The 26,429-nt window shown below is 32.2% G+C and overlaps 1 protein-coding gene and 1 long non-coding RNA gene across 6 annotated transcripts in view; one reads left to right on the plus strand and one right to left on the minus strand.

Annotated features, from left to right (window-relative positions):
• Svil (Supervillin) overlaps nt 1–26,429 on the plus strand; it is a 261,654-nt gene that overhangs the window by 47,142 nt on the left and 188,083 nt on the right. For 3 of the 5 annotated variants that reach the window (XM_088198613.1, XM_088198614.1, XM_088198612.1), the window contains one exon: nt 18,132–22,071. In XM_088198613.1, the coding sequence (XP_088054739.1) occupies nt 18,132–22,071 (3,940 nt within the window). Of the gene's footprint in view, nt 1–16,228; nt 16,264–16,352; nt 16,434–18,131; nt 22,072–26,023; nt 26,139–26,429 lie in introns of those variants that run through there. The other 2 variants (XM_088198611.1, XM_088198615.1) reach the window with 2 other exon arrangements.
• On the minus strand, nt 4,314–6,495 carry LOC148229624 (uncharacterized). The gene is made up of 2 exons (XR_015811325.1): nt 5,565–6,495; nt 4,314–5,528 (listed from the first exon to the last, which is right to left on the minus strand). It is a non-coding gene; the product is annotated as an uncharacterized LOC148229624 (long non-coding RNA).

Below are 26,429 nucleotides of genomic sequence, written 5' to 3' on the forward strand. Positions count from 1 at the left end.
ACAATATGTTTTAAAAATATTGCTTTCCAATATAAGAGAGCTGATAAAAGTATATTCACACTGAATTTTGGTTAATAGGAGAGCGCAAAAAAATGATCACTTCTCAGAAGGCAAAAATTCACGTCAAAAGCAATTAAATCGTGTTGGCGCCGTCGCTTTCCATATATTTTTTTTTTATTTATTTTTCAAATAATGCTGCTAAATCTCAATGTAGGATACAAACACATTTTACTTGCATATATGTTTTTAAATAATAATTAACTAGCTGCCATTAGTAAACAGTATACTTGTACATTCCTAGTGCAGTCGAATACACTAAAAAAAGGACGCGTGGCTATTTGCCAATATGGAGCCAGTCTCGCCATTTATCTCATTGACTAAAAGCTATCTTCATTCACAATTTCTTGAAAAGAAAAACGGCAATGGTTCAAGCAAGATAACTAGCGATAAAACATGTTAGTTTAACTAACTGTCTGTTCACACGAGTGTTCACCAAGGCGAAAATTGAAAGGCAAGGTTAATGTATTTGTAAATTATTTTTTCAAGATGGTTACAATGCAAGGTTAAATAAATAAAAAATGTACGGTTAAATAAATATGCATTATTAAGTAAATGATATGCATCTCGAAGCTGTCTATTTATCAGTCACGATCTTAATGATATGCCAATGACATATGTATATGTGTACATGAATATTAGGTTATTGCATATAAAAAGCTTATTTTTGCTGTAGAATTAAAACACTAGTTTTTGTTTAAAATATATAGTATATGTATGTGTACTATTAAATCGAAGTAGTCATAGTAGCGTATTCGTAATGCTCAATTTTGGTACAAGAATCAAATCAAAATGATATTATATTATTAATGATTAATATATGCCAGACTTTGATTCTTTGGCTAAAGTTTTATTGTTTGTTTAATACTGGTATAAAAAGTTCTCAGATGGTCTCAATCATGTTCTTATTGATGCATTGTATTTAAAAAAATAGAGTTTCAACTGAATTTCTATAATAATATTCAATAAATATTTGTCTGTAAAGAAATATTATAACTTATACACAAATGAGGCCAGTTTGGTTATATAATACGTAGCATTAAGGAAAATATGACATTTTAAATTATAATGTAACCTTAACGCACTTTATGAGAACTGAGAGTCATAAAATCTGGCTGAATGAGTTTTATTATTTCAATTTGCAAGTAAAAGATTAGCTCAATATTATTATTAACCTACAAATTGTATTATTTTTTTTCTCATCTTACAAAATATCATACAATACGTTATAGTTTCCAAAACTTATCCTACGATAAACATTTCAGTTCCGGTTATTTTGTAGGGTAGGTAAAAGTGTAGTACCATCCAACCCCAATCTTAGATTTAGTTCTTGGATTTCACACGGCTGGTGGGCGGAGCCGAAAACCGTTTATATCAGACCACTCTTCCCGTAGCATGCGATCCAATGTTATAATGATACAATGTTAGGAGTCTAGAATATTATTATTAGGTTGTACTGCGTCTTTTTTAGCATCAAGATGCATGATACAATGTTTTTCACACAAGGCTGGTGCTATTGTCAGTTTTAGGAATTGTAAATTTGTAAGTTAGTGAGTCAAGTTGACTCTTAAAAAATGTATGTATGTTATTTTGTAAATAGCGTGTATTGTGTATTCAAAGTGCATACAAAGTTTAGCTAAAGAGGCATATAACTGTTAGTATTTTAGTTTTGAATTAGTATTTTTAAACACGAGCATGTGTATTGCTAATACACGTAAATTAGTTTCACAAACAAATCACTTTCACAAAATTTAAATCACGTTCATTGTGTTTCCATTTATGTTTTTTTTTCTTCATATTAGATTTAAAAAAAAAGCACAGTTTGTAAATCCGTTGCTACTCCAATCATAGACGTGTCAGAAATAGTATTTTAATCAAAAACCCATTGGTAATTTTATAATTATTTAATAAATATATTATGTAATATGAAAAACAGTATTTTTTAACGAAACATTAATTTTCTTTATATTGAGCACCAGTGTTCTGCGAAACATAAATTGGGAAACGATGTACTAGAGCCCGTTTGTGAACTATTCGTTATTAAAATATTTCCTTGTTCGTAAAAAACTCGTTTATATTTTTGAAATTTTTGCACACTTTTTATTTATTTTTTAATATTTTTTATTTATTATATACATATATATGCTATTTGGCTAAATATTTTACTCGTGAGCTTTTAGTAGCAAAAGATTATCAATGTTTTATGCATAAGCTTTTATTTAATGCCTGCCCTACACTCTGGAAGTTGTCCGAACCGAAGTTACAACTGAAGTCGGCCGAGATTTACGACTTCGAGTAAGCGACCACACTGTCGCAAATTTCATATGCCATCCGGACGGCGGTTTCTGTCACGTACAGCCGGCATATTTATGCGCGATCAAAAAAAGCGACAAATAATCGCAATTTTTAAATTGCCGTATTATTAAAATTACGCTACTGATAATTATAAAAGTTTGTATGGGCACTCACCAATACAATATCAATGTAAACTTTTCGGTCATAAATATTCTTTGTCGGCTTTTGCAAAATGCCAAAAGGCATAAAAATTATACTTCAGAATACGAACACCACATCTATGACTATCCTAGAATTTGTTGCCATCGATTCTTAATAAAAATTCGTTATGTGTGACATTTATATAAACAAAAAATACATAAGGATATTGGAAAAGATTTTTTTTGACAAAATCAAGTACCACTAATTATTTTTTAATTATTTAATTATATATGAAAAAAATACAATAACGATATCTGTTTGAGGAATATACAATCAAACATATAATTAATCCCTTTTGGTGCCCTAAAATATTGAAAGATGTCAGTAAGAGTCTGTTGAAGTCCCCGATTAACATGTGGTATTATAACTTGACCACGTGACCACGATGCAGCGCTTGTCATGCGTGTTAACCATAGGACGCCTACGCGCATACTGAAATTGAAGCGAGTTACTCGTTATATCTCAGTTTGCGAACCACCATATCATTATCTCTCTCACTCTCGTCACTTAACACGCGAGAGACTGAAAGGGGAAGTATCTCACAGCTCGCGCTCGAAAGAGCAGCTCCCTTTGACTCGGAAATATTCCGACAATGTTCGGAAGCGCTCGAAGCTGGCCAAATCGACTGAATTACCCCCACTTTACCTCCCATTCTCGGTTACCTTGGACAACTTCCGAGAGATTTTAGAGCAGGCAGAACCGAACTTGACCGAAGTAACCCACTATATTTTCCGTCCTTAGTCAACCTTGGCCAACTTCCATAGAGTGCAGTGCAGGCATAAGGATATTTTAATCTTTGAAAATTCAAACTAGAATTGTTTGGACCGTTATTTTCTAATTGAAAATTTATTTTCAAAAAAATTTTTCCCGTGTTTTTTTGCCGAAATTTGAAACAAATTATTTTTGATTTTTTAATCGAAAATTTACACTTTTAAAAATGGTTTATTAAAACTAAACTATATAATTTAAAATTTCTTACATTCAATGCACTATTATTTTGAAGATATTTATTTTTTAAATTAAAATAAATTATCTTATACAGCTAACTGATTAATTGTAATTTGTTTAATTTTGAGCTAACATTACAACAAAATGTTTGTTTTTATTGCTGTAAACCGCTTTGTTTCAATACTTGTTCACGAATACAACCTTAATCGCTGACCTTGAACATTTGAACAATGCTAATGAGGTACAAGGCAAAAAATGTTTTATTTTAGCATATAACACATGTATGATGTATGGTAGATAGTACGTGGTACATAAATTATATAATTTGCTAATCACACTCTTAAGGAAATCAATGCGCGTCAACAAGGAGACTCGTGTGAAAAATCTCATTATCATTAGCTTAATCTGGTGTCAAGGTCGCGACAAGACAATGGAACAATATGGACGATAATGATGACCTTAAAAAGAAATAGTCATAAACGCGGGCATATAATAAGCGAGCAGTTCGCTAAAATAGGCGTGAGCGATTTTCTCATGTAAGATAAGGAATTGTTACGAGCGACAATGTTATCCGTGTACGGATGAATGTGTCGTTTTGGAGAATAGCAAAATTGAGAACAACTGGTTTATCTGTAGTGGATATTGTAACAAGTTTAAACGTTTAGATGTACATTGTATGTATATCTGCACGTTAGAAGCATAAGACACCAAGTACCTATTTTGTAATTCTAATAGTCTTTTGTGAGATTAGCATGATTATTTTAAGCACAACCTCATGGGAATATGTGTTAGATTTTTAATGTTATTGTAATGGGGAAGGAGTCTATTTATTTATTTATTATGCCCGAAACTATACTGACGTGACGGCGGCGGAGGACAGATCATTCTTTGGCGGAACATGACGGGGGTTTGACGTACGGCGGTGCCTCGTCCGCCGATCACTCATAGCATACAATGCAACATTTAGCTAATATAAAATTTAATAAGAATACTACTGCAGTGGTCCAATCTGTGTGTAATTGCCACCTGACACCACCCATCCCCTAAATGTGTCAGCTTAATTGTAAAAAAAGACAGATGGACACATCTAGCAGGAAAATTTTCCATCTCATCCTTTGGAGACGTATGTACCTATATGTTTGTGTTCACTTCTTTAATGTGAACACAATTATAAAATAATACATATTTACTCTCAATGCGATTAATTTATTATTTATTGTTTGTTTTATATAATTTGGATTTTACTAGCACGAAAAATATTAGCATCAATCGTACCATTAACTGGTATTACTTATTTCTAGAAACCTAATTGCGATTTATTTACGTACTTTAATTACGAATCGCACTAGTCTTGGGCAGATGGATACATAAATCGTTCATGAGCGTAACAAAATTTCGATTTGTGCCAGCGGTTCTAAACATTTCCACTTTCTTGTACGCCGCAAAGACGTTGAATGACGGACGCAACGTGAACAAAAATAGCACAAGTCTTGTATAAACATTTTGTTTTATTTCTAGGATTCATAATAATATTCATTCATACATCACTCGGCACACCGTTTGCGAATAATCTTTTTGGCGGATGGCGACAAAGCGCCGAAAACGATAATATTTATAACCAAATTAATAATTTATGTATTATTTACATTTAAAATTGTTTTTTTTTTAAATGAGTATATTTTAATATGTACTAAATACGCGTTTGAAAAAGTTATTCTCCGCGTTTATTTATAATTTATAAATAAACGCGGCCGTTGTTTTGGAAAATGTATAACATCGTTAATAACTAGAATTGGACCTCGGCCAAAAATTCCCCGTGTAAAACTTCCAATGGGAGATTTTTGGTTGGCGTTAGATGGGAAGTGGATCGAAATGTGTAATGTGAAAAGTGAATCACGCAATGCTGTTGTAGTCTGTCCGAATCAGTACATTGGGAATCCTTTTCTCATTAGCGCATCTATAATTTTTTTTCGTTCTTGTATGTTGGTTTGATATTCCTACAATCTTAAAAAAGTAAATCTATATTACTAAAGTATGAATATTGACAAAATAAATAGCTTTACACTGACTTGGCTTTCTGGACAGATCATATAGTAATATAATTATCTCCTCTATGATTCATTAAAATATTCTTATGGTATACTAGAGTTTGTGCAATGAAAAACTGGTACGTTTAACGACGTGCGTGTGTGGCAATGTGCGTTCTAATTTATATGCGAAATAAAAAAATAAGTAATCAATAAATGGTTGCCTGCATAATATTTATACAGTTGGCTGAAAAGGCTCATGGATATAAAATACGTACGAGTAATATTTCTGTTAATGCATTTTCAATGACTGTGTATTAGTTTTGAACACAATTATTATTTCGGTATGAATGAATGGCTATTTCGTGTTTTGTACATATTATAATAAATAGCAGCACAACAATGAAAATACTGTAATATATTATTTATTTATTTTAATTGAGGCCATCGTGACCCCAATGCGTTACGATGTGCAAAAAATAATACAAAGTATTATTCATATTAAAAAAATAAAGCATTTACAGAGAGGAAAAAATCATGAAAAATTAAAATTAAATAATAATAACCGAATTAGCTCTTCATAGCTGATGTGCAATGCCGATGTATTAAGAAGCTAGATATCGATAGTCAGGGCCGCCGAGAGCGAAGCCCCGGGCCCTGGGAAAACAATGATTCTGGGCCTCATGACAAAAATGGCATTTTATATAATTTTTTAACCCTTACTATACTACAAAGATAAATAAAAGTTAGCCACCGTTGCGACATATTTTCTGAAATCATATTTTATGCGAAATATTTTAATTATTTACTCATAATATTTACATGATGATTAGTCGTGTTTTCTTTGCTGCTCAGTGTTGCCATATAGTGAAAATCCAGTGCCATCGCGATGAAAACGCTGTGAAAAAGCGATCAAAATTTTCAGATCGTATACCTAAATTTACTGCTACTAATTTACAAAAAAAAAGTTCAATATTTTCTCTCATGTCTAATATTTTTAAACGGTAAAAAATCAATAAAGTCAACAGTAATTTGCAAAACCAATTTTAACACAAACGGAACCGCATCAAAAAACTACTACGAATAATAATATTTGTTGTGAAAAAATGTTCTTCTGAAGGCAATGTTCCGCTTCTTTTATTTATTGTATAATAAGTATAAAAAAGGGTTAAAGGAATACCTGAAATACATCAGTGTATAGGTACATCTCAAACAACTATAGTTTAGTTCAGATTCATTATTTGAGGTCGTTTTTTACTTTTTTTGTAAATATATTCTTGCTATGATTTTTTCCAGAGTATTTGGTTATTCGGGGATTCCAAATTATAGATCTCGATTTAAAAATTCCGCGAACTAAGATGTCATAGAGGACACGAATAGCTGACGAATCGTCAAAGGGGAACGCGTTCCTCATAACAAAGCCGAGCATCTTGTAAGATTTTTCGCAGACGTCGTTCACGTGTAGAGAGAATCTATACTTACTCTCAAAAGCGATTCTGAGATCGTTAATGGAAGTTTCTCTACCCAGAATGATCCCACTGAGATCTTAACAATAATCTAATGGCGATTGAGATCCGTCAAATTACCCAATATGGCACTTTCGACACTAAATGGCAGACGATTGACGGATGGCCAACTCCATTGAGGATATAAATCAGTCTGTAGAGACAAAGAATCAATATTAAACGTATTTGAAGCACGCAAGATTTTTCATCTTACTTTTGGAACAGTTTTCTCGCTCTTAAAGTTAACACTTGAAAAGATTATCAGGTTGGAAGTTTGAACACTCGTAAAAGATTTGGACGGACCTCCTGACTCGTTTAATTTACAGCACATAAACCGAGATACGTCTGGCGATCGTAGGCGACGATAATTCGGCGCATCTTTTTGATGTTCGATTGGCTCGTTTAATTTTGGAAACGTTTGCGCGCACGTTGCGATTGAGAAAATCGGCCACAGTTTGCCAAAGTTTGGCGCGCGTGACCACTCACCGGAAGCTCTTTCGCGGAAAAGCGCAGAACGCGAATGACGCCTCGGGTTAAGGCACTCGCGTATTTATAGCGCGTCGGGGTGGTTCTGCGCTTTTGGCCGTAACGATCGGAATTGGCGCCATGACGTTTTGAGTACAGAATTTAACTTCACGTGGAATTTATGTGCGTTTGTAATACAAAGCGCTTTTATTATGCCCTTTCATGTCAGCACCGAATTTAAAATGCGTACGCACAGCCACTATAAAACGCTCTTTTTTATACGATCTAGAATTCCTTGAGCGTTTGGAATAATTTATATACTTTCGTGGGAATACAGTAGGTCGAAGATTATATTCATCAAATAATCATTCGAAGGTAGCGAGCGCTACACATAAAAAACAAACGGACGCAATACGATTATATTGCATTGTCGTGTTTTTTATTTGGTTTTGTCTCGAAAGGAAATGTGCTACAAAAAATATACGAGATCCGTCCCAAAAGTAAATATATAATTCACACTTTACTTAAAAAATACTAACATTTAAAAGTCACGTAGTGGTTCCATTATCCATTGATCGTAGAAGTACTAGATTAATTACAATGTTTTGGATGTTTTCCACAGACTTATGTATTATAATATAGTTTCTACAGAAATCAGTAAATTTCCTAAATTCGCTTAATTAAATTATTATTCTTGATACTCGCGTGGTAATTACCGTAATCAACGATGATCATCAACTTAACAATATAATGGAAAGGATAGAACCACACAAAAGCCCTCGTTACGTATAGAAAAAAAAAGGTTTGACATAAATAACACGCAATTATTCTCCGATGCATTGAAAGAATATATATTTGTTGCGAAACGTTCATGGAAAATAATGTATCACTGGAAGACAAAAAGCACGCCACATTATTCCCGTTGCACCATTAGGTCCTCGGAAGGATGTTTATTAAGCAAATGGCACTTTCTAGAGGCGTATACTTATTTCTTAGGTTGAAGAAACTAATGCAACGATTGACTGGATGCTCACTGCATGCTCGTGATTCGTCAACGAGCTTTGCAACCTTTGATACTCAAGGCTGGTCTCCATTGAGGAGAGGTCAAACATGGTCAGATACGGCCCGAGACCAGGCCAATAAGGGACTTCACTGTCACTGCCACAACTACAAGACCTCTGAGTACTATCCACTGGACATCATCCCTGCGCCAGCTTCTTTATCACCGCTCAGAGAATAACAATACTCGCTCACCATAGTTTGTCGCAATATATGTAATATTAACTAATAAATTATTACCAGTGCAAAGTCACACCCCTTATGGTAGACAACCTTAATAACAAAATATCGCACATAATAGGAAGTTGAAATCTTCAAAAGGCCCTCAAAATATCTTCAGCTGCTTTAGGGGGATGTGGAAATGTGGGGATGTTTTTTTCATTACTTCTAAGTCGTTCTGAAGCCTGCCTGTCGTTTGAACATGTGATTCTTACCCTGACATTAATTTATGCAATTTTACTTACTTATGAGTTTTCTCAGTAAATGGTCGTTTTTTGCTCAACGGACAAGTTTTTGTGCACAGGTTTGCATATTTTAACTATAAATTTAATATTTATTTAAATCAAGACATTCTGACCCTCAATCAGTATTATTTCGCCATCACAGCTCACACAGTTCCCACATTTTATCATTCGCTTTCTAGAATGAAGTTCGTCTTCAATATTTTCACAATCCACTTTGAAAGCTTTGCGCCGCCTAAAAACACATTTTTCATAGGATCTCAATAGGCTTTGGTTAAATTTGCAAATTTCTCTGTGCCATACTAATTAAGTCTTACACGAAATTTTATATCGTATCTTGATATTCAGCTAAGGGCATAGGGAAACCAGTTCATTTTTGTAACTAAACTCGTACATACGTAAAAAAATATTATTTTATTTTATTGATTTGTGTTAGGTTTGAATTAAAAAAAAGGTATTGATCATATTACTCAGTCTTAATAATGGAAAGTGTATATTAAACGACTTTGATGACACACTTAACAACACTGGCATATTTATTGTATTATAAAAAAGGTGACAAACAAAGAAATTCTCTCTTTCTCTATATATATATGTATATATTTGGCTAAATCGTACGCTTTTCTTTGTGGTTATTTTTGAGTTAACATTCTATATAACAAAATATTTCATTGTGGATAGGGTTGCCAGATACTATTGATTTATATTTATAAAAAAAACATTTGAGACGTCTAAATCAATAAAAATCACGTTCTCACTGCATCGACGCCAAAACGATTTTATTGCTTTTGACGTTGATTTTTGACTTCTGAGAAGTAATAATTGTTCTGCGCCCTCTTATTGACCGAAATTCGGTTAGAATATACATTGACCAATACTTTTATATAAATCGACTTTTGCACAATTCGCTATTTCGCACATTTTTAAAAACTCTATTTTTAAAAGATTTTGTCAAAAAGGCAAAAATTGCTCGCTTCCATGCATATGTACGACATATTGATGGATGAAATGGAAAGATCTTTGTCATTGTGGATTGATGAGCAACGTCAAAACGATGTCCCTCTGAGTTTTTCAATTATTCAAGCTGTCTCTTAGTTTGCATGAAGATTGGAAGACTAGATTAAAAGAAGATTCTAAAACGGTGTTTCAAATTTAAAATAAGGTATTCTTTACAAAATATTAAATTCACTGTAGAACCAGCTGATGCAGATAAAGATGCTGCAAAATAATTTATTTTCTCAAAATTACTGTAGGTGAGAATATTCTCCTAGCCAAATATTCAATGTAGACGAGACGGGTTTATTTTGGGAAAAAATCCTTAATCTTACATTTTTATCAAATGAAGAATCAGTTGCCCCTGGACATAAAGCTTCTAAAAACCGATTGACATTGCTTCTTAGTGGAAACTTAGCTGGTGATTTAAAATTAAAGTCAATGTTAGTTTATCAAGCAGAAAACTCCAGAGCATTGAAAGGGAAAGATAAAGAAATGCTTCCAGTCATTTGGAAATCAAATAAAAAAGTCTGGGTTACTGCATTAATATTTAAAGATTGGTTCACTTTTCATTTCGTGTTGGCAACTAAGCAATATTGAAAAGATAAAAATTTGCACTTCAAAGCATTATTAATCTTAGACAATGCTCAAGGATACTCAAAATCTCTGCAGATTTGCGTTTCTTCCTCCCAATACTACCTGCCTCATACAGCACATGGACCCAACAGTGATAGCTACATTTAAACGATAATTTATGAGGAAAATAATGAATTAGGCCATCAAGACAACTGACAAGGAAGATAGGCTACATTAAGAGATTTTTGGAAGAACTATAATATATGGAACGCAATAAACAATATTTGAGACTCGTGGGCTGAAATAAAAGAGTCAACAATGAAAGGTTTTTGGAAACAATTATGCCCACAAATGATTTTATAAATTCTGAAGAAACTCCGGAAACTATCACAAATGAAATAGTTGGGTTAATGAATGAACTAAACTTGGACATCAACATCTTGGACATTATCAACAACGAATATGTTATTGAGCTTATTGAATCTTACTCAGCACCTCTGTCAAATAAATACTTAATTGAGCAACAAGAGTGAAATGAAATACATTATGAAAGTGAGTAAGAAGAAGCTGATAAAATCGTTAAGACTTCATGCATTTTGACAAATTTTTGACTAGAAAGAATGTGATCCCAATAGAGAACGAATATTTCAAGTACGTAGGGCGATTGAGAAATACGCAGCATGTTATTGAGCTCTATCAAGAAAAGAAAAAAAGGGGTATTCAACTAACTCTTGACAAGTTTATAAAGAAAACACATAAAAGCACTTAAACACGCCTCGTTAACTTAATTATGTATATTGATAAATAAATATGTTTAATATATTACTGATAAATATTTTAAAATTTTGATGTTTTTTTACATTCCTCTACTTTCGAAAATTCAACATTTGCACACATTTTCAGTGATCAATTATGTGCGAAAGTCGAGGACCGCCTGTAGTCATTTATTAAAAAATATGTATATTTTTAAAAAAAAACATTTTTTTAGTATGTTTAGTTCTAACCACATGTATGTCATTGTTTTATTATGTCATAAATAAATTTATTGTAACATTTTTAAGCATATTTTGTGAAACATTTTGTTTACAGAAAAAAATACCGAGCTGATATTATGATATATCGTTTTGGGCTAAGGCCGTCCTGGTAAGGGTAAATACTATTTTTGCATATCCTAGAAAATCCTCTTTATTGGATTATAAGATTATGGCGACCCTACCGCAAAACATCGCAAAAAGTTGATACGTGGGCGCGACGTCCGCTCTCTCTGCTTTTGCCAATGCAGCTCTTCGCCACTTTTTACCGCTTCCGCTGCCATAACGTTATTTACGTTTTCCCTTGTTTGTTGAATCACTCACTGTTTAGAGACGCACATCTCTACTGATTCACCTACGTACGTATATCTTCGAAGTCAGTGGCATTATGTAAAGCCGCCCACCGTCTCAGATTTAGAATCTCCTCCCGTGCGTTTCGTCATCGTTGGCTACACGCATTTTTTTTTTGGTCTATTTTCCAACCTTGAAAATATTATTATTCGGGTCGTGTCGGCAAAGTCCACCTTACCCGCTAATCGGAGATTTTTTCTACACTAATAATATTGTATGATTCAAAAAGATTCGACGCGGAATTTAATAATTTGTTTGATAGTCAATTACAAAATAAACAATTTATTACTAGTAATCAATATGATTTTATTTGATTTGATGCTTTCTCCAGCTTTAACCGTATTTCTCGCTGCAATTTTTTTAAATTGCTTCTTGATTTTTTTGGGTTATACTTCTTAGCTTCCAGGTTTAAAATTTGTTGCGGAAGATTTCAAGGAGGGTTTGTGGCCTTCTAATTAAAAATCTTGGTAACTATAGCTTCCCAGATTATTAATGAACTTTATAGACACAACATAAAATAACTTGTTATCTCTACGAACTAACCGCGACTAGGGTGAAGATCGATCTCCTAGCGGACCAACGTATTGTACAGAACCGCGCCGACATAGCCGCGCAAAGTCAAAACAAACTTCATTTTATAACATCGTTTTTAATTATTAATAATTACAAATATATATAGGAAAAGGGAGGCGTCTCGCTACCGCTCGCGCCGACTTTCACTGTAGAACCAAACAACCTAACCTTTTTTTAATGATATTGTATTGATTCATTTTCATTTCGGTATATTTTGTAACTGTCCAGCATCATCCAATCTATGACTAACTGTTCAAAAAGCGAATCACTAGTGATAGAGCTGTCCACAAAACAAAATAATTAAAATTAAAAAAATCATTTTCTTTTATTTTATTAAATTTTATAATTTTGATTTGCGCGGCAATGTCGGCGCGGCTTTATCGTTGCGGTAATGTCGGAGTTGTATTGCCCGGGATTGTCTTGCGCGGCAATGTCGGGGCGGTTTAGTCGGCGCGGGATTGTCCGGCACGGCTTTGTCGGGTCCCCTAAATTCTGTTCTCGTAACAAAAATTCTCCTTAATTTAAAGTAATATTTTTATTTATTTAATTAATTTATTAAACTAATATAGCTAATTATTAATACACAAAATAAATATAATCATAAGATACATACATAAAAATAAACAGAATATAAAAAGGACTTATAATTTAATTTTAATGCATAAAGGTTTTTTATTGCATTGAAAAAATCCGCTACATTTTTATTTTTGCGGATTTCTTACAATATTCCCCTGGCCGTACTCATTTTCTTAATCCTATCTATCCTTAAATTATCTCTAGTTTTACTGTTAAATTAATGTACATTTTTATTTCTTATTAATAACTTTAATAACATATTATTTTCGAACTTATATATAAATACTAAAACTTTCATATCCTATATTTCTTGAATATTCAACCATTTCAATTTTCTAATCATATTTCTACAATTAGTAAATCTATTTGTTTTTAACGCTACTCTTATTATCCTATTTTGTAATTTTTAAAACATCGTTTTATCTAAATTATTAAACATATATAATATTGCTGCACAATAATTAAAGTGGAGCAATATAATATTATTGTATTTTTTTTGTATTTATACTTAACATATTTACATACTAGATAATATACATATTTTTTTGATTATGTAATTACAATGTTCTTTAAAAATTTTTTTTTCTAAAATTACTCATAAATATTTTATATTCTTAACTATTTTTCTAATAAAGATATCTACAACTATTTTTATATTATTGTCTAACATATCTTTATAATTAATAATCATACATTTAGTTGAAGTATTTTATTTTAATCATCTTTCTGTTATACTTTATTCATTATTTAAGTAATCTACAACTTCTTTATCATTATCACTTATGTAATTAATTTGAAGTGTCGTATGCAAACAGATGTATTTTACATTTTTCTGTATTATTAATCATATCATAATATATATTATTAACGATCATTTGGACGAAAGATTTGGTGAGATATTATTTTTTCTTTGGAATAAGAATAATATATTTTACCAAAAAATCATAACACTATTTCAATTATACCTATATTTTCTTATTTTTTTAATATTATACTGCTGTATATTGTTTTTAAAGCTCTCTTCGCATCCTTTGTCTCTACAACCAATCATTTATTACTACTTGTAATGCAGTCTCTGTCGAATGTGTTGTGGAATGTATGAATCCCGATTGTTGTTCACACAGAATATTTTGTGAAATAATAAAATCCTTCTATTTTTACAATTACTTCTTCCATTACCTTTTCATTACAAGAAAACATGTTAATTGGTCTTATTTATTTAACATTTTACTACTTTTTATAATCGTTTCTCTGAGTAGGATTAATTAATTTTAAAAAAAATTCCTCATCTTATATGGGTCATTTTTTTCATACATTTTTTTAATTATTATTAATGCTTTGGCTGGCATATTTCTTATAAACCCATAAATAGATGTTTCAAAATTGACAAAAAATAAAGGTTCACATTTTATGAAAATGATATTATAATTTTTAACAATCAATTAATAATACTATTAAAAATTCATGTCAATGAAAAATGATATAAATGTATGTTTGCATAGGAGACCAGGGTCAATTATACTAATTTGCCGTTTTCCATCCATTGTGACATAACTATAACAATTATGGGAAAATTACTCATACCCAACAATAGACCATATATTTGGCTAAAAATGCTCGTATACTATACGTCCCTCTAAGTGTAATATACACCAAATAATAGGGCTGTAAATAAAGTTGAGACAGTGATACAACTGAATTCTACCAGTAGATTAGGCACATATTGAAACAACTCATTAAAGAAGAAAAGCATTGATATTTTGATCAATCTCAGACATTTGTAAGAAACAATGTTATTAACACTATGATAAAAAAATCTCGTGTTTTAGAATAAATGTAGCTTAAATAAACATAACGGTTAATGTAAAAAGATCCATGTGTAACATATGATATCACGAGTGAAATAATACATTTTTAATTCAGGGTTTTAAACTTGGCTACATGTATTAAGAAATTATTTTAATATTTTTGAGCATCGATGTTTGTTTATAATTTAGTGATAGTTATATGTTCACTGGCGTTTCTAATGAAATTAATCGGTGTTTTAAACTATCGTCAAAAATCAAATTGACAGTTGCGAAACGTCCATTTGCTGTTCAAACCAAAACCTAACCTAAAATAATTAACCAAACCCAATTTGACCTAATGAAAATTCTAAGACTATAGTTGTACAACTTTCATTACTTCAAGGTGTATTTTCAAAACATAGTTTAAGGGCGCTATTGTTTCGAACGTACATTTAGCGGATCTAGTTCATCCAGTTTCACTGATATTGCCCAGTGAAATTATAATTCAATTGTTTGCTACATTTTAACTGGCGTAGTTATTGAAATTATATTTATAGTAGTGAAAATATAACTTACACTGAAAAATACACATTCACTTTAAAGAATATATGTACATATGCGAAAATATTATTCTGTAATATGTGTATATTACAGAATAATATGTTTTGATAATACAACTTTTTTAAATGGTATACTTTATTATTAAACCTAAAAAAGAAAGGCACCAATCTGTCAAATTCAAGTTTTGTTTATCTTTTATCATTTTTTTTAGCTTAAGTTTTAAATATTTAATCTAGGATAAAAACAAATATCTTACCTGTAACCTGTGAAATGCGTTTATTAAAATATCAAATAAATTATTTGTAAGATATAGGGTCAACAGAGCAATTATAATTATGTCATTATACTGATCTATCTATTAAAATATATATTGTAAAAATTGCCGTGACATAAGATTTATTAATTACTTAGTTTAATGAAAGGGAAATGATAACGAGATTAATGAGAGGACGTAATATGTTAGGCGCCAGCCCAATGCATTATAACTGGATTACAATCAACACAAAAATGTACTAAATGTACTTTGAATCAATTATATTTTCCATGGGGAGTAAATATATGTATTTTATTGTAAATTTACACTAAATTTATGTAATGTTAACTTAACATTGATTGTCTTTGTGACGACATTGTATTGGGACATTCGTCCCAGGGAAATGTGCCAGGTGAAAATATAACATCGCACGGTACGCGCGCCACACTTTTGTACCACTGTCGGACCTTCGCCAAATATCCGCAGCTTAACCGCGAAAATCCTACATCAGTTCAGCTGTAAGCTTCGTTGGGAAAACTCCACTGTACAGATCAAACATGAGATAGTGTTGTGTTAAAATGACAAATAAACTCTTACACAAGGTCGACGTTAATTTGAGATATTTTTTTATAGTTATAGTGATTTTTTGTGAGTAAAATGGCAGTTAGCGTGCGTCATTTCGAAACCGACATATGGAGGAACTTGCACAACAGCGTGAGTCTTGATTTATTTTTTTTGAATACACACCTTGCGCCGTTATAACCGACAAGTGTTCCATCTCTTAGGTGAGTCGATGATGAGTTTATTCGTATCGAAAAGTGGATGCCTATTAAGTCCGTTCGTTGCTCATCCGCGAGGTGAAAAGTTTATGTAATTTACATAGCTGAAATGTTTCGCGGGTCCGAAAATACACATTCGGAGGCTGAAACGGATACGCGCACAGTTTTGATCGCATCGATTTTTCATTTCTAGTGTTGCCAACTCTATGATAATAAAACATAAATCGGACGTGGCTCCGATGCTGGCAAATAGACTCATATTTTCATCTTAGCATGATCATTAATTTTGAGCTACTCTGGCAATTCCGGGACGAATTGGTACCGAGATTCTATATTTTCTTAGAAATATCCGGTCTATTTGAGCTCTGTTTATATTTTAAAATAAACAGTCAATAGTATAATATATTACACAAAACTGTTCTCAATTCAACGCATGTATTATTGGTTTCAATAAATCTAAACACTGCAATGATTAACAATAAAATTTTCACTTTTTATTAAATTAACTGGATTCATACATATTCTCAAAGATAAGTAATATCAATTCGTTAAAAGCTTGATACACAAACAATAATATATATGGTCTTAAGTATAAATATAAAGAAAGATATTAGTGACTTGATTCTACAATCAGTTTAAATTTACTTAATAATGCTACTTTAATCCGACTATCTGATTATATCTCAAGTTGTAATAAAATTAGACAACACAGTAAAACTACTAAAAATAACTCTACCATTGTGTTCTCTTCGCGGACCTGTCAGAAAAGAAAGTGTAAATGAACTAATGATTTTTTCCGTTGAAAATAACAAGAGGTAGACAAAAAGCAAATAAATATAGAATATCCCTCTATTACTTAATTTCGATGAATTATAGTAAACCACGCAATTTCTTGTTTTTTCTATGTCGTTATTTATAATATATTATGGAGTTAGCCATTATTACGTATTGTGTGTATCGCAATTGGAGTTTTGCTAGAACGCAATACGACATACGAGGGAAAGAAAAGATAGGAAACTATGTATTTTTCAATTAAAATGAAGTTTACATAACGATTGGTTAATAAGCTGGTAATAATCGATCGAATGTCTTCACGCGTGCACCACTTCGCGTTTAAGCAGAGAATAAATACGAAAACTTCACAACAATTTTACAATATATTTTGAGATGAGCGTTAAACCACTCCTCTTAGTCTGTTTGTTTCATGCGGAAATGCTATTACAAAAAGGCCATGTAATTATTAAATTCAAGCAAAAATGATCCACCTTCTGAGATATATATGTTCCCCTTTTTAATATTTATTTATTAATAAAATATTATATTTATTTGTGTGTACGTGTGTATATTGTATTGTTATACCCTAATTTTAAGTGTTCATAACCGTTAAGTATATATATATATATAAACTAAATTAATATTACTCTTAATTTTTATAAACGCGTTTCATGATAATTACTGATGAAATCAATGAAAGTAAATTTTCGAAAGTATTACAATGTCATGTTTTTCAACGTGGAAAGTTACAATAAACGATCCGTTTCGTTGTGCTTCACCAATTCCCATAATAAACATGTCATGATTGTGTAGTATATATAGAATTTTTAAATTAAATTTTCCACTTTTTCCGTTTCAGACCGTGAGCTCTGCACCGGTGGCGAGACTGCGAGATCAGGAGAGAAGCAATTTCGTGGACGTCGAGTCTATGGAGACTCGCGGGACCAACCACCACACAAGGCCCGAGAGCTATAAATCCGAAACAACGCAATGGACGAACAGCGAAGATAAGAGCAAAAAGAGCAAAAAGTGGTCTATAGGCAAACTGTTCCGCAGAAAGAAAAAAGAATCAGACACAGATTCTATGACTAGTGATGAAAATTCGCAGAAGAGCGTCAAGAAAAAGAAGCAGAGTAGAAAACAAGCTGATGAAGTAGACGGACCACACCAACAGCGTTCTCAAAGTGTTATGAAGGTTAGCAACAATAAGGAACATTTTGACGAAGGCGTGTTGTCAGATCCGTCAGCCGGGTTTGTCGGCTATGTGGGAAGAGGATTGCCAAGATCGCCCTTTGATCGCACTCACCGAAGCAGCAGAGAATCGCTAGATAAGAAAGGGATAGATTCTTTGGACGGGTCTTTGAAGAAGGGTAAAAAGGGTAGAATAAAGGCGAGGGTTGAGGCTATTCGCAACTTGAAGCATGAGTCCAGCAGCGATGACGAATCGCAAAAATCAACTTCGTCTTCAATGATGCGATTCAGAAGTGACGATTCGCTTGCCAATCATTCCAAAGGTGAACCTAATAGTAAGAGATCTAGAAGCGCTCGCACAGATAGGTACATTAAGCGGTTATCTAGAGACGAAGAAGTAAGTTACGGCAAAGAAATAGAGAATATACAGCAGATTTTGAATAGAACGAGTGCTGAAATGATGCTGAAGCAACGAATATTGAGTAATCCGCAAATCAATCAATATAATATAGAAGAGCCAGAGTATTATGAACCGCAAAAAGCGACTTACGCTGTACCGGCTAAACCGGAACGTAGCTTCAGCAGTGGATATTTACCTAGTAATTTAAGACAAACGATCACCGATTCTAATTCTTCAGTATATAGTTATCCAGTCGGAGTGATCAATCTGAACGCCAAAGTCAATGATGAAAATATAACATACAGTATACCGTACAATAGTGTAAATAAGACACATACGAATAAACCTCAATATCGTCCGGAAAACAATAATAATTATGAAAATGAAGATGTTATGGTAGTGAAATTTCCAATCGGGAACGTTAATCATCAAGTCAAGAAAGAGAACGTTGCTCCTCCGGTACCGCCTCCGAGAGATCCTCAAAGAAAAGTGTCTACGCCATTATCGTACATGTATGATAACACTCGTCCCATCTCATATAATAATAGTATGCATAAAATGAACGGTGATGTCACAAAACCGATCAATACATATGAAAACAGTGTGCCATATAGGAACGAGAATAGTCTTTCATGGAACAAAAGACCCATATCTACTTCCGTAGATCATATAGCAATTCAAAACAATTACCAAAATATACCACCGAATTGCTATCAGTACAATCAACCGAAAAGACCGTCTTCAGTCTCAGCCGAAGTAATCAATCCTGACATATACAATCGTTACATGTCAAGACCGATGATTAATCAAATCAAACCACCCATATCAAACAATCAAAATCAAGAATATTTATACTTCACTGATAAAACGCCTCGATCACGTAAACCGATTCATATAACTCCAGGAGTCAACGTCACCGTACCGATCAATCGGCCAAGGAATGCTTCAGAGTTTTGGAGAAAACTAGATTCGCAAGAATCCCAACGTAGAACTTTATCAACTAGAACGATGAGTGATCAGGCGATAAGTGGACCAGTGCCGAATCTAAATGTAATAACAAACGGTGACCATACAAAACGTGCTTCAATATCAGATCATAGCACAAAGAGCGTTAAAAAGGATGAACCGATTTGCTACTCAAACATCGACATTATTCCAATGGACGACGTACGGAAAGATAGAAAGAGTCATTCCGGTAACAGCTCTGACGACGATCAATCCAAAAGAAAAAAGTCAACAAATCTAGATGACGCTCTTTCCGAACTTGAAGCTATATATAATAGCCTCGGTTTAGGAGACGAAGATCTTTTAGATAGAGCCGAGAAGCGCGAATTGATGACGCCAAAATCTACAGAAGCCTTTCCGTTCAATTCTTCGTCTAGAGACTCGTTCCGATTGCCTAATTCGCCTGATATAGCAAAGCGATTAAACAGAAGATCTTCCATTCCAGATAAATTATTCGACGACATGGCGTTTAGAAGACTGAATCCGAGCGAACGGCCGAAATCGAAAGACGTGAATAATTTAGTCTCACAAATAAGTTACATGCTGGCTTCTCCCGCTCTCTTAGAACCTTTGGACGTCGTTCCGAAATGTATTCCTAAGACTATCGAACCAGAACCTGATATAGTTTATGATGATGTCGCCTTTAGAAATATAAGACAGAAAAACAATTATCTGAAGACGATTGATCCTCAACCTCCGTTTGGAATTCCATTAGGTCTTGTTTCACCAGCTCCTTACAGCGATTATTTGCATGCCATTCCGGATATCAAAGATAAGAAACCGATCCAACAAGATGAACCTGATTTAGTGACCGACGATTTGGCATTCAGAGCGTTGAGAAAAGATTGTAAATCGCAATACGACGAAGAAAACATCAATAAGTACATAGTACCGAATCCGAATCAACCGTCGACTATATTCGATAATCATGTGATACGCAAGAAGAGAGCTGTGCGTTCATTATCGGCTAACATATTTACTATGATACAAAAAGAGATCGACGACGCATTAGAAATGTGCAATAATAAACCCATGGAAAAGACTCAGAGTATTCCAGATTTACCGGAGTCGGTTATTGAATTTGGCAAGAATGGAAAATTACCCGAAGAGCGTAAAGATGTGCCAAATTCATATCAAACCAATGCGTCTAATACTAAAAAAGAGGAAGAGAAGTTGATGAGTCGTCCTCCATTAGCAAGTGAAACAAAGCAAGAAATCAATAACACAAAATATCCTATGAAAGTCACAATCGAAAAGAAATTTAATCATCCGTCTGATAAGAACAATTTCACTGTAGATTATAGCACTACGGTGTATACGGATAGACCTCAAAATGTGCGAATCACGCATGAAACAAACATGATGAACGATGCGAATAAAGCAGATACTTCTTCACAGCAAACGAAGGAATATAAGGAGCATAAGGACATTCCTAAAACTGATACAAAAGGAAAGTGCACAGAGGACAGTCTAATAGAGATATCTACACATTTGAATAGAATAGGCGATAAGATCAAGTTAAATCCTGAATTGAAAGATAACTTCGAAGAAGAGGGTATGAAGTTACAAGCTTTGGCTAAGAAGTGCGACATAGACTTAAACGATAATATGCATCAAGCAAAATTGAATATTGAAAGTTCGTTATATAAATTTCTTCCGAAGACTAACAATGATACGGTTGAAATGAACAAATTAAGCGATAAAAATAGTAATAGTTATAATGCAAAAGGAGATGCGATAGATAAAATGACTAGTTTTGAAGATTTGCGTAAAGGAATTAACGATTTATTGCAAGGTATAACTCAAGTGTCGGATAAGTTTAATATGAAAAGTAATATAATAGAAACACGTAAAGAATCGCCATTACCTGATGACGATATCGATAAGAGGAAAGATAGTAGAGAATCGCCGGAGTATAATTCTTCTGAAGAATTGGCTATGATATTTAATTTGGGTCCAGAAAGTACTACTACAAAGTCGATTGTAGTAGAATCTAAGAATTTGCTCCCCGATAAGCACTTAGATTTGAATTCTCCTCGGCTCGTCAAGAATGTGAATCAAAATTTGATCAGGCAGTCGTCGCAGGAGAGAGAATTAGGAGAGTCGTCGAAGGCTTCGACGAGCGCAATCGTCGAAAGCAGTTCCAATGATATTCCATGGAGGAAACCCAAACGAGAGCCGTCGAACGACAATACCAACAGAGGTATGGTTTGATCTTTATTTCGTCAGCATGTTGTGTTTTGTTTGTTTTTTATTTATTTAATTATTTGAGTATAACCATTAACTTATCCTATCCTGTTTTGCGATTTATGTTTCAACAGGTGTTAGTGATAGTAAGTGCAAAACGTGGCTGCAGGATTCCGATACCCTGATGTTAGCATGCCTCTGCGCCATGGCTTACACTCAACAGCTTGCCGACGTCGATATATTAACATTGTTTGGAATCGTGCTGGCCACAATTACAGTCATTGCAATGTTGATTTTGTAGTTATCGTTTGTAGCTTTGCTATATGTTCCTTGCATCTGCAATTTTATTGTACCACTTATTGTCATACTTACAACTTGAGCCGAAAGAGGATATTAATTATATCGAAATATGATATATTTTAGTAAAATACTTGTATATACTTTGTCTAATTTTACCAGTCAGTCTCAAGCTATGTTTCTCTTGTATACACATACATATATTTGTTTGGAAGAAAAGAAAATAAGACTGGCAGGGTACTTTAATATGGGTGCTATTTAACAGGGAATTATTTTGAGAGATATGTGCATTCAAATAAATACTTCGTTCCATAAAACGAATTGTTTGTGCGTTAATCAGGTAATAAGGTGCGTTAATAAGGTAAATCTTCGGATTTATTCTGAAGGCGTTCACTGATCTGACCAATGCTCGCTCGCACCTAATGTTTCCAGCAGTAATGAACAAATAACTCGTTTTATGGAACAAATATTATATATATTTCTCATTTTATATCCCATTTTTTTAATATACATACATAATAATCAATGGGTTTTAAACTTGACTAAGATTATTTACTATTTTATTAATTATATTTTCATAGATGTCACTATATATATAACGTAAAATATATTTATTGAAAGTTACTTTATACCTACGATAGGTATAATAATAATTAATAAACGATAACATACCTTCTAACTTTATAAAATAGAGCAATTCACAGGGGTCATATTAAAACGGGTGTATTTTTAAATACTGTTTACATAAAACAATACTAAATCACATCCTAAGTATTTAAGATTTGTATGGTACTTTTTAAATTACACTATCTATTAGTAATAAATGAAAAATAAAATTGATTTAATTTTAGTACTTTTATATATTTTCTAGTATACTGGAACATTCAAATTTGCCCAGTTGATTATAATACATGATAAAACTATTGTTGTATTTTATAAAATCATAAAGCATTTTTTATATATTTGAACATATATGAACAATAAATAATTGTTAAATACATTTTGGCAAGTTTAAAACCATTCATAAAATATTTTTTTATTATACTCACAATTATATAATGCGTTATACATGGATCTAGCGGTTTCTTATATTTATAGTTTATTAAATCTCATGAACCAAAGCTGCGTCTCAACTTATTCTGTTAAATTCCTAAAGTATAGTATAAATCATCTTTTGGCTCATTTTGTATATAATTGTCCTAATCATTAATTAATTATTTGCATGTAAATAACATAAATTATTTACAAAAAAAATATTCCATTATTTATTATAAGAAGTGCCAAAAATAGTTTATAAAAGATGTTATAAATGTTATATAATAAATTCAATGATAATAAATATAAATGTTTTATTATTAATAATTGCTAATTGAAGAATAATCTTAAACGTATATCTTGAAACAATACACTTCAAAATGTTATCATGATGTAACTCGATCTTGCTAGTTTGCATTTGCACAAAGCCTTAAATTGCTGCTATAGTAACACACATCATTTCACAACATTAAATTATGCACATTAATGTTTAATTTGCATATCACTATCCTTACTTTATCATGCGATGTATTTTATTTTATATATTTTTGAATTTATAAAGTTCACTTTGAATGATTGTAGTGAGTTTACTGTTTTTATTGTGTGATCATTATTGAACTAAATATTTTAATAATACATGTACATAAATGAATATATACTTAAAATAAATCTAAAAAAGTCATTATTGATTAACTTATTAGAATATACCAAATATGGAAATTGTTTTTTAGTTTTAATTTAATTTATTGTAAAATATATAAATCAGAAGATACTTAAAAGTACTTAACCTTATTTTTGTATAAATTAATTTTACTTTCGTAGTATTAATTCGACAAGTAATTCATTGGCGAATGAATTATTTTTTAATATTTTCCATATTTGATTATAGGTGTTGTGTAAATGCAGACTAGACGAGTTTTTATTCAACAGTGAGGTTCGACATCGCGGCGACTACTCCATTTGCCGGATCATACGTTGTATATTTTAAATATAATTGTTAGAACATTAGTATTATTATATAAATATATTATATTATAATACATTATAAATATTAATAATATGTACCTTTTATTTATTTTAACATTTTTAAAGTATTCTAATTAATAAAGATGCTTGAAATAACACGATTGTTTTTATTATTTACTCTATATATATTATATACGTATAATGTGAAAACATATTTAGCATTGCTTTATGGCTTGTTTTTTTTATTAGAATAGTATTGAATTTGACGCTACACCCATCTAATAATGTTGTTAGTAGAAATTAAAATGGAAAAGTGTATCAAATTATAACAGTATGGCCGTGTTTGATTTTGTGTTTAGAATTAAAAATATCCAATAACTTAAAACATTATATTTTTTATGAGTTTCCATGAATATTTAATAATAGAATTTTCAGAAAAATATAATAAAAAATGTGAATAAAGGGTTATTTATTTTTAAATTTGCAGAAAGCAATAAATTTAAAATAAAAAAATAATTAATGAAAAAATGTTATTTATACGTTTACCTATGTATACAAATAAATTTGTATATGATACAAAATGGTAAACCATTTAATAAAAGTCTAAATCAATCACATATATTTTATTAATTAAAAACTATTATTACAGCTCAAAATAAATAGATGCCACTATGCACGAACTAGCTCGATTTTATTTTAATTATTCATCACAATATTCTTCAGTGAGATTGGGAAAATTTAGAAAAACCTAATCTGTGATTTTTGGTCACTAATTTAATAATCACTAATTCAGATATCTCTTAGACATGATAGAAATTGATTACCACTAGGGTTCATATGCGATTTGAACCCAGGTTTTTCTGGTATTGGTGCTAGTCTATCTTTGCTATATGCTATTATTACTAATATAAAACTGTAAATGATTAGTTCAACATAAAAAAATATGTTTATTAGATAAAATCGTCAGAAATAAAACTGACCGTACTTGGTACACACGTTTATTGTTAGTTAAAATTACTAATGTTTATAAGCAGTTAAATATAGCTGTACAATTTGTGAAATAAATGGATATTATTGCCTGCTGTCGCAGCGCTGCGTTGTAGTAGTATCGAATTAAATACTTGGCGGTATAAGCTGATGTTTGGCTGGACCAGATCAGCCAATCGAAGTGGAAGCGACTGCTTTTTCTGGACTTCAAAGTTATTGTCTGTGTCTATTAGGCGTATGTTACGTTGTACCCCAAAAGCAATAAGTTAATCCTTGACTAGGTCAGTACCTTCGATACAGTTTATAGCAGAATTTTTTTGCGGTCCATAGTTTAGCTGTCACCAAGATAACAAATATTTTAACTTACTAATATTAATTATGTACTAAAAACTGAGTGCGTCTGATTTTATTCAAATAAAAATATATAATTTTGTGTAAAAAAATATAAAAAAGACAACACTGCGTTAACAGATACAAGGAAAAAGGAGCAAATATACTATAATTAGAAAAAAATCTAATTATAGGCAAACCACATTACAAATAGTGTTGCATTGATTTGATAATCGGTCGCCAGACGGCGTGCTTATTATTGTCGCGAATTTGATAACGTTTGCCGACACCATCTATCGGTGTCCGCTATTATCTCGGTTCGGTACTTGGATAAAAAGCGCTGCGGTCGCTTTAGTCGTTATCAGCAGCGCGTGGCGTTCGGGTGTTCGATTTAGTTCGTTAGCGAGCTGACAGAATAGTGTTCCGCGTCCACCGCGGAAGTCTACGCGCCGAAGCCTGCGATCCACGGTATGAATCCTGACATAAAACTACAACTAAAACTCCTCTCCCCCTCCCACGAGCTGCAACTAGACGCGACCTGTCAAAATTTCCTGGCGAATCAGCTTCTAAATTCGACCGTTTATTCAAAATATAATTCAAATCTAAACGCCATAAATGTCGGCCATGCGCGTTCGAGAAGGGTTGCTTTTATATTTTTTATCAAGACTCATTATTGTCAAACGTCAATCTTTCGTTGTGTCGAAAATTTATCTGTAATTTCTCGGCCCGAGCGAGAGGTCTCGCGAGAATGCGAGAACA

Source organism: Plectrocnemia conspersa, unplaced genomic scaffold (assembly GCF_051122295.1).
Source record: "Plectrocnemia conspersa isolate PC_06_02 unplaced genomic scaffold, ASM5112229v1 ptg000011l, whole genome shotgun sequence".
NCBI lineage: Eukaryota > Metazoa > Arthropoda > Insecta > Trichoptera > Polycentropodidae > Plectrocnemia > Plectrocnemia conspersa.